Consider the following 15067-nt stretch of genomic DNA (forward strand, 5'->3'; position numbering starts at 1 on the left):
GTGCGGATGCTGCTGGTGTCAGTGATGCTGAGCGCGCTGCACGAGGCGAGTCTTTGTCTGCTCCGGGAAGGCTGGGCTCCAGCTGGCTCCTGCTATGTGTTTGCATGCAGAAGTCAGTGGTTCCCCCAGTACCCGGAGCAGGAGGCGAGCTGTTTGATTGATTGGGATGCACACCACCAACGCCCCCTCCTCCTCCTCACCTCCTCCTCTTGGCTGCACTTGCTTTGGGTGCACATTTGTCTCTCCAGCTCTCCATTTTTTCTTTACACTGACCAGCTTTATCACACACGGGCGTTCATTCAGTAGGTAACAAAGGTGCACACACACACACACACACACACACACACACACACACACACACACACACACACACACACACACACACACACACACACACACACACACACAAGAAATGGAGAAAAATAATTAAAAACGAAGAAATACTGCGTGCATGAATGACTGAGTGTAGATGTTGCATGATTAAGGTTAACGTTTGATGTGTATTTTGATGTATGAGCGCACATAAACATCCCAAGTGGCTCCGACATCGGGTTCATTCAGGGCAACGCATTAGCAGTCATTACAGATAACCACTTAGCCAGACCATTCTCCACACTTGGTGTTTCTCTTGCAGAGACTGTGGCATAACTCTAACGAATTCATCATTTTAGACAGAAAGAGAGAGAGAGAGAGAGAGAGAGAGAGAGAGAGAGAGAGAGAGAGGACGCCTGGAATAAACATGTATTTCGAAAGATTTGATGTTTCAGGTGCTTTTCACAACGGATTCGCTCCGGACCAATAAAGTCTTAGTGGAAAGCATGGGGCTGAAAAAAGGACGAAGTAAGGGTGTGTTAAAATCACCGACAGCTTTTCAGGACTCCAGCGACGACCAGCCAGCCAGTGTCTGGTGAACGTGTGTGTGCGTGAAAGTGCGCGCACGTGTGTGTGTGTGTGCTGTGTTAGGACCCGCAGCCAACACACACTTAACATTCGTTCGCAACATGGCGTTGAAGCGCCGAGAGACACGACGGCTCTCCCCCGACTAATGCAACCTTATTGTTAGGAAAACCAGGGAGACTGTTAACCAAAGAACCCTAAACATTCTCAGAGACTCCTTTACGCACCGGCGGAGACAATAGCGGATTCCAGCATATGAATGTCGCTATAACGGTATAGCTGTTGTATAGACTCAAGCTGCTACCCCACTGGTGGAAATCAAAGGCTGTACATGGCGGTGGAGAGTACAATTTGGCTGTTCTGTCTTCTTTCGCTGTTTTGTGGTCCATCCAAGCAAGGTAAAGCGCTCACTTAAATCTTCTTCTTCTTTTTTTCTTTTTTTCTTGTATGGTGCATGTGTGAGCCAGCGGACCTCTCGTATTACTCTGAAGTGCAGTTACTCAGAACATAAGTAGACTGCGATAACAGATATGATCTACTGGGTGAATCTGCACCTTGCACAGTTTGTGCAATATCCCCTCCGTATTCAGTGTTCACCTCATTTTGGCCTCTCTAATCCCCACGATGTAGGGGTGTTTTGTTAGGGTACTTCATTGGTATCTCTCTCAGGACGCGCTGGAAAGCTTTGGCGATGGGAAGTTGCAGCACATTGCCCAAGGAGTAGCCACAGTGTTGTTGAATGTTGCCACAGGGCGGCCAGGGGCTTTGAAGCGACCGTGGGAAGTTTGGGATCCAAACCAGGGAATCGGACTCACAATAACAACATGTGTGATGGGCTTGTGCGTTCAGAAATAGAATTATGTCCTGCAGCACACCACTATTTCATGTTCTGCTGCTGGGGGGGGGGGGGGGGGGGACTTTTTCTGTTACGGTGCACTGATGTGCGCAAGGGACGTTATGGTTTCCCCCTCTGCATGGCTCAGAAAAGTTGAGGGAGAGGTTTTTGAAGACAGTGTAACATCATCAAAAGTATTCTACATATTTATAGATTGCTGTATGATCTATAGAAATCTAAAGATGGATGCATCATAATGAATATGATAGCTGTACAGCAAAAAGTTTATTTCCTAATAACTGCTGTGGCTGGTTGAAGAGGAAAATGCTAACAGTGGTGGCGATGAGCCGGTGAGAGACTGTCTGGTCACCGGATTTACATGACAAAAGACCAGCGCAGAACACGAGTGGCTCTTATAAAGTAAAATGCTTACCAGTGGTCAGGAAACAAAAAAGATAGAACATTTGATTTCCTTAAAACCTTTTATTCCAAAGCCCAACTTTCTGATTTTTGTCTAATGACTGTCTAACATGTCAGAACATTTCTGTATGAAATCACTGAGGCAACATTCAGCTCAAGAAGAGCATCATATCAGAATTTCATAATCTGTTTCCATCTTGTTCATCAGAGAGTTTGGATTATAAGATAAACACATGGACTGAAACTGAAATTCTTGCAGAGGATTGGAAATCAGTGGGTACTGTAACTCCTAGTCAGACATGAGAAAGTATGTAACTCCTGCCATGTATGTATGTGTGTGGCAGTGTGGACAGATTAAACATTTTGGGAGCAGGTTAGAGTGGCATGTGAAAGTTTTTTTTTTTACAATTAGTCAAATCTATAAAAATGCCAAAGACAACACAGATTGATAGGCAGAAAATTGTATTTTTGCAACAGCAAAGTGATTCTGAAAGTGTTATTTGCCACAAAATAGGCATGTCTCAGCATATTGTGGATGCTGTGAAAGAGAAAAAAAGGAGAAGAGGCTGAAGCATCCCAAATTACAGAAGAACTCATATGAAAATTGTTGGTAACAGGTGTTAGGGAGGAAAAACTTTGGTTCGAGTCATCATCATGAATATGTACAGAAGAGGTCAGGAGAGAGGTGTAGCAGTAAGTGTCTACAATCATCACTGTGCAAAACACAGTGGAGGCTCTGTTATGCTTTGATGCTGCATTCAGTCTCCATGTTGGGGTATTTTGATCCACCATAAAGTTCCATCTGGAAAGTGGCACTAATACACAAGCTATTAATATCACCATAAACTTACATGAAAACTATGCCTCTTTCTTTACTTTAGTCTCAGCTTGTGTAGTTTATCCTTTGGTGGGAGTTGCAGAAAGGTTTCCTGTTGCTGCTGTGGTATGTTATGGCCTGCAGTGATTGCTACCAACAGTGATGAGAAATAAGGCAGTTTGGTGCTTGGTGGATTGGTGTGGCAGTGAAAAGTCAAGTGTAATGGAATGCATGTATATGAGAACCATGCTTGTATCCAGGCAGACATCACTTACCTCTGAGATACTGTAGTTTCAACACACAAGCTCCATTACTCATTCTTCAATTATGTACACGATGGCCTTAAGAAGCAGGCCACTTAGAGGTGTGCCTCCTTGACTTCCATCTGATATAGCAGTAAGAGGTCAGAGGGTACAAATGCTATAGAGCTAGATTACCAAGCCTCGAAGATTCCAGAATATACAGAATAAGGAATAACTTCTGTTGAGATCTTCTTGACAAGAGAGTGAGTGCCACACTTGTGGGCAGTCACAGTGAGATGATGAAATCTTTTGCAAGTAAATACTGATTGGTGTGGAGGTTATGTATGATAAGAGTTGGGAAAAGGTTGATTTATTTGTACAGTGATATCAGCAAAGTTATGAGTTTGGACATTTTGGGATTAGGCAGTTCAAACATTTCAATAAAATCATACATTTGTAAGTTTTTTGCATCAATTGCATCAACAAAAACCTCACATTTAAAGATCCATTGTGATATTTAACATTTGTCATCAAATCCTACAATTGTAATTATTAGCACTGCTGATAGCAACATGCTTTAAAACAGCGGTCCCCAACCCCCGGGCCTCGGACCGGTACTGGTCCGTGACTCGTTTGGTACCGGGCCGCGAGAGTTGAGGTTCAGGTGCGAAATGTATGGTTTTCAGGGTTTTTATTGGTTTTCAGCGTTATTTTGTTATCGTTTTTATTGTTTACTCGGTTTTCCTCGGTCTTTTCACATGTGTTATGAATAAATTTTCTTTTTTTCGGTACAGGTATTAGTTTTATTTTGTTGTATTTATCCGCGACACCTTAAAGGCCGGTCCATGAAAATATTGTCGGGCATAAACCGGTCCGTAGCGCAAAAAAGGTTGGGGACCGCTGCTTTAAAAGGTTTCTTATTATGTGTTATTACCAAATAATTATACTTTTTGTCATCAAGATAAGTAAACAACTCCGTCATTTTCCCCTCTGTGTGAATTTTGCTATGTTTAGGAAGTACATTACTGTATACATTACTGTTGTGGATGATGGTGTTTATGGGACCTGAGGTTGTTCCTGAATAGAGGTTAGTGTTAATTCTGGGCCATGGATAGAATGACAGAAGCTAAAGGGGTATGCTTGAGGGCAAGGGCCATGTCTGCATGTACAAATTAATTGTTTTGTACTTTCTAAAGATCAAAGGCAAATCTGTCAGCTTCACTTAACACATCAGAAGCAAATGAATGAAGCCAGATTGCCCATGTGTCTGTGTGTTCACAGTCATAGAATACTGCACAGTTATTAATAGACACAATTAAACAACATCCACAGTCCTGAAAGACTTTATGAGCAAATGAATCTGACTATTGTAATGCATTTACCCTTTTTTATAAGCACTTGATGAATATAAACACAGTGAAAAGGGCATAATGAAGCCTAGGCACTGACTAAGAATGACACTTGAGTTAATTTACCATTTTACAGGTCCTATTAAATGGAAATCTTTGCACTAGGAAGTTTTGTAATGCTTCTCCACTTTGTCATATGTAGTTAGACATCCTACATCAGTCCCCTGCACTTGTTACAGAGTAGCATAAGCCTTGATTAGGCAGGAAAGTTGTTTTTTTTTTTTTACATGTTCTCTTCTTATATCAATCACCATTATTCTTTAAACTGCTTGTCCTGATTTTTATGGGTGAAAGCCAGTGTGCCTGCAGGACAGAAGTCAGCACATACCAAGCAAATGTGTAAACACAGAGGTAGACACAGTACATTCACAGTACAAACTGTATCACTGATTTGGATACATTGACCAGAAATGTTCTAAAATTTTGCTGAAGTATGCTAGAGAATTGTTTCCTAACTGCTGGACCCAAAGTAGATTGTGAGTGGCTCATGAGTTTTGGTTCAAATGAGTTCCAAGATTTAAAAAAGTTGTAGGGCTTTTATTTTGAAGCACTGTTTTGTGTATATCTAGAAGACTTAAGGCTAATCAAAACAAGGTGTATTTACATCATGTACTGTATCATACCCATTAAACTACCCAGTCAGATTAATTTAATGATTTAATTCATTTGACACAATTTATGGAGCAACTTTATCATTTGAAGTTGCATCATCTGGTGAATGTAAGCCCAACTTTTAGTCTCTTTTAGTTTAGTTTTTAGTTTCCACTCACTCAAGAAGAAAATGTTCCTCTTTGTTCACCAAACCACGTGTCTGCTGTTTGGTGCTGACAAGGTTTTTAGTGCTTTCTTGTCAAATCCAAGGATGTGCTTCAGCTGAAAACAATTCTGTGAGAGCAGTAGAAACAAAGTTAAGCAATAGAAATGTTGACTCGACAGCTAAACAATAAAGTTAAACTTGCTGTAAAGCCTGTAAATTGAAGCCTAGGGGAGCTGTAGTTTTAGCTGTTAATTCCTACTGACTGCATAGCTCCTATGACAGCTCGGCACCCTATAATGTCAATTAATACATTTAAAAAATGATTGGTTAGAGTAATTTTTTTCAACAAACAAGTTGGCCAAGCTATAGTTGTTGGGCAAACGGTCCCACATTTAACTCTATATTACTTTGGTATACAGAGAAGTTTGTGGTTAACTCAATGAATGTTAGGTGCCCCCAGGTCCTGTGGCTGCAGAACAAGCTCAAATGATCACCGGCACCATGCTTGACAGATGGTATGAGGTGTTTGTGTTGATAAACTGTGCTTGGTTTTTATCACACATAGCATTTTGATTATGGTGAAACTTTGGTCTCCACTTTGGTTTCACCTGTCTAAAGAACACATTTCCAGAAGTCTTGTGGTTTGTTCAGATGCAGCTTTTCAGACCTAAGCTGTGCTTTTCTTATTTTTAGAGGCAAATATTGAAAGCAAGTCATACTTGTTCAGTGTTTTTCTAATTATACCATCATGAAAGTTAACATTTAACCTGATGAGGCTTGTATAGACTCTTTGTTTTATTTTAAAACAACCTGATTTTTTATTACAAATAAGTTCAATCAAAGAAGATAAAAGAGCCTAGGTTATTTATGACTGACTAAGAAATATGAACCCTGAGGTTACGGAACCACTGACCTAAAGTTTACAGTGAAAAGCTGCAGGCTTCTCCACTTATTAGACTTTGCCAAAACTGGCAGTAATTAATGTGTGTGGTTATTTTATAGTTACCACAGCTTTCTCATCCCTGTATTAACCTAATGTTACCTTATATAGAAAGCTACAGTAGTAATGTTGACCTTACTAGTGCTCATAAAGGAGCCCCCAAAACAACCGTGTAAGGAGTCGTGTAAGAAAAACTGTACAAATAAGCAAACATCTCTGATATGCTCTTGGCATACCTTTGAAGGCTCCAAGCCAGCCCACCAGCACTTCCTCATTGTAGATGTCTTATTTTTGGCTTAGTTCAAAAATCTCTGTAGACTACCTGAATGAGCAATCTTTAGAAGAACCTCGTATGCTGAAACAGAGGATGGATTTATTTCTCTAGGAATCATTTGAATTGTCAGTTTCACAGTTTCAACCCCCCCCAAAACAAATAACAGATTTTTTCCACCAATATGCCCAGGTCAGACAGAGTCATCTCAGCAGCTTGTTACAAAGTTAATATTTTCACGATAGAAATTTTACTGCAAAACTCTTATTGCTTAAATGAGTTTGCGGTGCTAAGAATAGTGGTGGGAGGGATTTTTTTTTTAAGTCAACAGTTTATTTCACACACTGCAACAGGGTACTGTGGTGCAAAGTCCATTGTCTAGCTTAAATGTCATGGTGATGTAAAGTTACACAAAGGGGAGAGATTTTCAGCTTCACAGTAAGAAGTCTGTTATGAAGTTTGCAGAGTACAGATTGGGTTTTTTTTTTAGATATAAAATTCACATTATAACTCCAATCACAAAGTTCCATTTCCTGCACAGGGAAGTCATCACCGTCACAGATGTTGCATCACTGACTGTGATGAAGTTGAATGACATTTTTCATGACAGTCCGGGTATCATGAAACAACACACAAAATTCTTGCCAACTCAGATTAAAAAAAGGAGACAGTTTCATTATTTCTTTAAAAGATTATCCTGAGTTTGCTGTTAGGTTGAGCAGCTCACAAAGATTTGGCTGTCAGACACACACAAACACAGGATCTCTAGGTCTTTCTTCAGTTCTAGGTCATTTTTTATTTATCACTGCACTATTTGTCGCACTTTTGAGTTGAATCTGGAGTTTTTTTGTATCCAACTTCTATCACAACTTTAGCTGAAGTGGATGATTTAACGTACGTACTTCAAAAAAACATAAAACTTTAAGAAACCCATGATTTATTTCCTGCAAGGTTGTTTTATGATGGAGTCGATGCTGACCTGCACTTTTAGGTCTCCTAGGGATGTTCACCTATGCCTCTCCTAAACTCTAGCATCATCTTTAATGTATAGAGTGCATTCACCTCTGTTTTGTTGTAAGGACACCTTAGAGACAGTTGTTAAACCTGCAGTATAATGGCACCTACAAAATATTAAGCACTGGTTTTGGAGATGGATGCAAGCCATCTGGAGAAGGACTTTAGCAATTTGCTGCACTGTTACTGCTATGGGTGGAACAGCTTTAACATTATTATAAATGTCTGTGCATACACAATCTTGTATATACAATCTTTCTTAAAACATCACTGTTGTGCCTTCATGTAATTGCATGAAGTTGCAATTTCTGATTTAATTGTAAATTATGTAAAATAGTACTTTTAAGGACAAATGTTCTGGTTTTCTCTTTCAATATTTCTGTGAATATATGTATGCAGTTCTCTTGAGAGGTACAAATCTAAGCATGTTGGACAGCAGTGCTTGCTGAGACTACCTAATTATACATTAGCGTTAAATTAAGTATCTGCGCGTGTGTGTGTTTGCTAAAGGTACATAAAGTGCACCCGGTGTGCCTGCTTCGCTCACTTGTGTGTAAGCGTGGGTGTGTCAGCTGCGATTTGTGTGTGCATCCTGATCCCGTCCCCAGAGAGCACATGCTAAATTAGGATGCATATTATTTAAAGATGCCCTGGGCTGGGTTTCAGCTGGGTATATTTGTGTAGTGAATATGTTGATTTTTTTTATTTGTGCTGCCCTGTGTGTGCCTATTCATGCTGCTAGAAAAGCAATCTTAAGCACAGAAATCTTTGCATGAAAGGAGAGGAAGCCTTGAGCTTGATTTTGGCTGCTATGCATTCAAATGATTTGCTCTTTTGGGTTGGGTTGTTATTGTGAGAATGTATTTTGTTTTTGCTTTTGCTCAGTTATGAATACCGTGACCTCTTAAAACATCTAATAACAAGACCTTGTAAACTAATGAGGTGTTAATTTCACCAAGAATACATATGTGTATTATAAAAGAACAGTTTATAGATCAAATAATATTTGCTTTCTCTATCTTGAGCCTGCAACAGACATCAACGTGTGAGATGAAATTATATGATTTTACTTTAAGTGTCCATAGTTTCTCTGTCTTTTTCCATTTCTGGCTTACGTTACAATATGGTTAAACCTAATTTTAGATAGTAACCATTTAGGTTATAGAATATTTTCTTTCATCATCTGAAGTAGAACATACAGTATTTGTTTTATTATATTTAGTCATGTAAAAAAATTCACAACTTACAGTAAAACATATATTGTGAAGAGCTCAAAGTAATTTTCTCTTATATAAGCTTTTCCAGTGAGTTTTACCTCCGTTACATATGGAAATCAAATCTAAGTAAATCAGGCTCTTTCTGATTTGTTGTCCAGCAACACTACTACCTGTTATTATAGAGACTTTACTGCAATGCTATATAGAACTGGTAATTTTATCCTGTTAGCTTACTAGGTCACTGAGGTTTACCTCATAGTGTAATTGATATACATAATGGAATACGAGCTACTCAGGTCAAAGTTAGTGACTTAAGGTGTTGTGCAAACTTGAACCTTTAGCCACACTAAATGATGACCACTAGATCGTAGTTCTACTTATCACACTGGCAAGCTTCTTTTTATTCCTGTGCTCATTTTTATGACAGTGTCAGTGGTCGCGTTGTGCTCACTTGATTAACCAACCTGCATTCACATTCCTTCCATTCCTCCCGGCTGTATGCTTGGTCACATGAGAGTGGAGGAGTTACACTAAAGGTGGCCATGTAGGTGGGAAGATGCTGGTTTATCTGTAGAGTTATAGTGATACTGAGTGCCTACCACGGTGGGAAAAGCTCCACTAGAAATTCAAAGCAGGGCTGAACTTTAGCTCCTAGATTACTCAATAATATATTCTGCCATCACACAATAGAGAGCATACATTTAGGAATCTCTTGAACAGTCATTTGTGAATTCATACTGAGTATTCACACCCTTTAGTTCTCATTCAAATGCACTATATTATTTAAAGATCACAGCACATCTCTTCTGTGACGGAGATGTCATTGCTGAGAATCCTGGTGCGAGCGTAATCCGTGACGCTTGCTCAGTGCAGTCTGTCCTTCTTCAGTGCGTGTACCAGGTAGCGCCACATAACAGTCTCATTCATCATCATGACATAGTGTGAGATGCTCAACCCTGATCCTTGTGCATGAGCATTTTAATGTAACATGTGCTTCACTTGAAAAAGAAGCATCAAAGAAAGAGTTAGTTTTTTCGTGGTTGTGTTTTTTTTTAACTACCTTGCAGGTGTATCATCTCCTGTCTGCATTTAGTCTGTTTTCATACCATCACCACGGATGTTACCATGAAGTCCTCTCCTGTAAGTTTACTGTCTGCTGTGTGAATAAATAGATCCCGACTTGGATCTCCCGTGTTACTCCCATGTTGGTTTTATTGCTTGCTTTGTTGACTCATGCAAGAGGGTCTGGCACTTGACATAGCCATGTGGAGGCCCCACGCTGCTGGGAGGCCCCACATGCAAGAAAGCTGCTTTGTGATTGGAGGAAGCCAGAATGGGATGAATGAGCACTGTACATAGAGCAGGAGGCATGAGGGACTGCACCGATACGCCCCCTCTCTCATTCTTTATCCTTTATTCTCTGTTCTGCTCCCATGTTCGTCTCTTTTCCCTTTCAATTGTCGTTACACTGGTTGTGAGAATATGTGCACAGCAAACTATTTTTAAAAAGTATACATGTTAAGCTTCATAGCTCATCACTTTATAAAAATTTCAGTGCTCCTCAGTTACCGCATGAGGTGCAAAGAAGTTGACAAATAGAGAAAGAGGTGTTAACTTAGAAGTTTTGAAACCATTTAGAGTTGAAATGATTAGGTGATTAATTACTTAGCCAAATGATGGTTTTGTGATTTTTTTTTAAACAAAAATCACAAAATCTCATCAGCTTTTAAGTTTCTGATTATATTTAATGTGGTTTTTTTTTAAATAAAATTGGAGAAAAGCACTAAGAAAGTCTCTATTTTGATTAGGACGTTCTGAAGGACATTGCTTGGTGTTTGTTTTTTAGCACAAACAACTAATCTTATTAACTGAATAGAAACTCATTAGTCATTACATAACATACCAACTTCCAGGTGCTGGTTTAGCTCACTTGGTTTAACAGGTGGCACATATGCAATTAAAGTAATGAAGAAACCTGGGTTTGAATTGGCCCCGAGGCCATTTAACGTGTCTTCCACTTAGATAGTTGGCTCTGAGTTAAATAATTATACAATTCAAACTGAGCAGAAATCCAGAGTTCCCTATGGAGCATCAGAATATACTTTACTGAGTTAGATTTGTGTGTCTGCTTGTCTTAATTCTTTAATTCACTGTATCTGCTTTTCAACAGTGAAGTGACCATGTATCTGTGCCCATGATTGGGTGTGAGAAGAACTTTAGTGTATCGTCTTGGGAGGAAACACAGCTGGAACAGTTAACACTTGACACGGCAGCTGTTCACATTGCTGAATGACTCGTGACCTCACTATGGGTTCAGTGAAATACTGAGCCCTCTATACGTACAATTGCTTACCTAATAAATAGTTTCAATTCGAGAAACAAGCAGATCAGCGGTCTCAACGACAATGGATTGTATACCATGATCCAGATGCAGTCTGTTCTCACAGTACAAACCTAATATAGCCAAAGCAGTTTTTTCGAATTACACTATACCAAAATAAAAGCCTAAATATTTAGACAGCACTAAAGTGCATCTGTCAGTGAGATTTTCTGTTTTTGCTATTACACAAGCATTTCTACTTGCACACTGAAACCTGAGAATGTCTGTCTCCCTGCAGGGTTTATCACTGGCTGCTTCTCCGCTCAGATGATCTCTCAAGCTGCGGCTTCAAAATATTGATTTCTTCATATGCTGGATATTTTTTCGCCAGAAACAAAGCAAGTGGTGGGGGTATTGTTTGTACCTCGTATCTATTGATGGAAGTTAATTGAATTGGCAAAATAAGGTACCACTGAAACTAAACACTATATAAAGGAAAACCAGCTTGGTTTGAGGTTTGGGTTCAGCCATCCAGGCTTACCACACAAACACACATACTTAGTTCTACTCACTGAAGCCTGCTCAGTGTTATTGTTATTACACCAGGTTCCCAGTGCACTCAGCCTGTATTTATTATTCAGTGCACAGTAATGTCCTACAAATCATTACCATGTATTGGGTTTCCAACACAAGTACTACCCAGTTGCACATTATATATAAACATCACTAACCAATCGTATCAATTATCTACTGGTTTGGTACAAAGAAAAGTGGCTATCGTTGTTTTTTGTGCTGTGGTTGTCTGTCTTCACAAACGTGTCTTAAATCCTATTTAGCTGTTCTGTGTCACTTTACTCTCAAAGCTAAAATAACGTCTGGTGAAGAAAAGTGGGTAAAACTTCTCTCAACTTCGAGGCAGGCAACTGAAGCAACTACCAATGAGAGCCAAAGACGCCGCTGACTGACATATAAGAGTGTGGCAAGTACTTTAGAGAGTTACCTAGGCAACAGGACTCTGAGATGACAGTGACTGATCTTCAGTGAGAAAGCAGTGAGTGACTTCCTAACATGCGCCTTTATGGGCACTAATTTAGTCCTTCATTTCATTTTGAAATTGTGGGTTTCATATACTCTCATTCTTTGTATCTTATGGTGGACTAATTAATAAACAGAATGGCAGAAGCAGAAAAATTCTAATGGAAAAATTCTCTTTAACCTGTCGGTGAGGTGAAAATTTATACTCTATGACAATAATTTTACCCACAAATCATTGGAAAAAATTGTTTTCTTTCAGACGTGGTTTCTCTGGAAGCCAATAGATGTAAATTTTGGGATATAGAAGATTTGAGTAGGAGGAGGGCAATTTAAGTTTTCCATATACTTACGTAATAATTTGAGCAATAACTTTTGGAGAAAAGAAGAAACAATCTATTTTTTTCATAGCACACCTGAGCACATTTTTTTTAAAATCACAGCTAAATAGAGCAGCTTTAAAGCAGGTGGATACAATAGACAGTTTGGATTTTATAAGGCATTTTGTGAGTGCCAAGCCCATTTTCGAGACAGTCGGTTACAGTGCACACACTGAATGCCATCACCATGGAAACTTTAACTGCTGCTCCCCTGACACAGGTGCAAACCAGTGACAGTTGATGATCTGATTCATTTGAATATTATCATTTGATTTGCTTGAATCTGCTCTCTCTGTCTCTTTCAGTTAGAAACCGTAGTCCAGCTCCCTCCCTGCACAATTTGTCCTGTGATATTGCTTAGCAGAGCATCATAACAACTTGGTAACACTGTCCTAAGTGTACTACTGTGAATGACCAGCAGTAAAATATATTTTGGCTAACAAAATCATGTTTAACTGTAGGGTGTATTTCAATTGTTTTCAGGTCTGCTGTTGAACAGATTTTGTGAAGAGAAACTGAAGCAATTCTTTTGATCAAAGCCACCAGACTCCACTGAAAACAACAACAACATGTTGCTGCCTCAGTGCATTGTTTTGTTTGTGTGACTGGTGTTTTAAAACAATAATTCTAAGTCAGACTAATGTGTGAAAGAAAGTCACAGAGCCGCACATCTTCTGATGTAAAGTTTGCCCTTGTTTTCAGTTCAGTCGTGTCTGGTGCGTTTAACTGAAACACAACGGCTCTATAAAAATACCAACAAGGGTTTTCTGAGAGCAACTAACGCAATGAAAGTATTCTTAATAAATGCCACAAATTTCAGTTTCTCTCCGTCTGAGACAAATGGTTAGGCAGTGCCTGAAATGGACTTCTACACAGTTTCAGAATTAAAGTAAGCTAAGTAATTCTAGCTAAGATCAAACTACAGTTTACAGGAAAATTAAGATGAATCAACATAATTTCAAGTATTTAAGCTAAATCCTAGCTGCTCCTGTCTGCCTCTTTCTCATGCACATCCATGGATGGACGTCAGCTAATATTACATTACATAACATTACAAAGACACAAAGCATGTTTTTAAGAAAGGCAAATTTTAAACCCCAAACTGCACTATACAATACAGCAGATAATGGCAGTACCAATAATCTTACCACAATAAACTGTATTTCCCAAGAAACTGCAGAGCTTAGTTGCATTTTAATCTTCTAAAACTTTTTTTTAGCAGAGCCCTTGATGCTAGTGACGATAACAGCTGGAACAGTAGGGCCTTAGTTCTGAGGATTTAACGCGCAAATGTCTATATCTTATGCTATGGACGGGATTATTTATTTATTAACCTTTATTTAACCAGGAAAATCCCATTGAGATTAAAAACCTCTTTTCCAAGGGAGACCTGGCCAAGATAGGCAGCAGCAGGTGTCTCACAGTTACAGAAATTACTCAAACACAGGCAACAACAACACACATGCAACAATAACTGAAAGAATACAAATAAAATAAAATAAAATTCAATAAAATTCAAATAAAAAATAAATAAATAAATCAGTTAAAATGACAATCAATCTAATTGAAACAGTTGCATGTTATGGACTTGGCCTCAAGGATTCATAGTTTAGATTTAAAAGCACTTAATGAAATAAATTCAGTCATTTTCCATTCCTTCTGCAGTTTGTTCCAAGCCGAGGGTGCTAAATGGACAAAAGCTCTTTTACCAAGTTCAGTTCAGGCAAATGGAACAGAAAGCAACAAGTAACCATGCGGACGAAGAGAATACCGACCAGCATGTTTCATTACAAGCAGGGAACATATATAAGAAGGCAGCAACCCAAGTATCGCCTTATATATAAAACTGTATAAATGAGAGTTCCTCCGACTTACCAAAGTAGGCCATCCTACCTGAGAGTATAACTCACAGTGGTGAGTCTGAAATTTACGGTTAGTGATGAACCTCAGAGAAGCATGATACACAGAATCAACCATTCAAAGACATTGAGCAGAAGCATTCATATATAGAATATCACCATAATCCAGCACAGGCAAGAATGTTGCAGCAACAAGCCGCTTCTTTGTATTAAAAGAGAAACACAACTTATTTTGAAAATAAAATCTCCGTTTTAACTTCAGGTTTTTCACAAGATTCTCTACATGTGGTTTGAAGGTAAGCGAGTCATCAATTAGGATTCCCAGATATTTATAGGTGTGAACCAACTCTATTTTATTACCTTCAAGAGTGGTTACTGATGGGATTGTTTGGGCTCGTCTCCTTGATTTAGAAAACAACATGAGCTTTGTTTTGTCTGCGTTGAGAACAAGTTTATGCTGAAGTAATGAGTGCTGGACAGCAAAAAAGGATTTCTGCAAGGAGTCGATGGCTTGGACAAGAGTTGAACCACAGCTATAAATAACTGCATCATCAGCATAGAAGTGCAAGTTTGCATCTGGCACATGTAGACTAAGATTGTTTACGTAAATGATAAATAGAAGGGGACCTAATACAGAACCCTGTGGCACTCCGTTGT

General features: G+C 39.1%; 1 protein-coding gene across 1 annotated transcript in view; it reads left to right on the forward strand.

Annotated features, from left to right (window-relative positions):
* Window positions 1-1008: 1008 nt before the first annotated feature.
* The window catches only part of igdcc4 (immunoglobulin superfamily, DCC subclass, member 4), a 57007-nt gene continuing 42948 nt past the window's right edge, over window positions 1009-15067 (forward strand). The window contains exon 1 of the mRNA XM_082532249.1: window positions 1009-1295. Within this exon, the coding sequence (XP_082388375.1) occupies window positions 1229-1295 (67 nt within the window). The 5' untranslated portion in view covers window positions 1009-1228. The remainder of the gene's footprint in view (window positions 1296-15067) is intronic.

Source organism: Aulonocara stuartgranti (assembly GCF_965226115.1).
Source record: "Aulonocara stuartgranti genome assembly, chromosome: 1".
Classification (NCBI taxonomy): Eukaryota; Metazoa; Chordata; class Actinopteri; order Cichliformes; family Cichlidae; genus Aulonocara; species Aulonocara stuartgranti.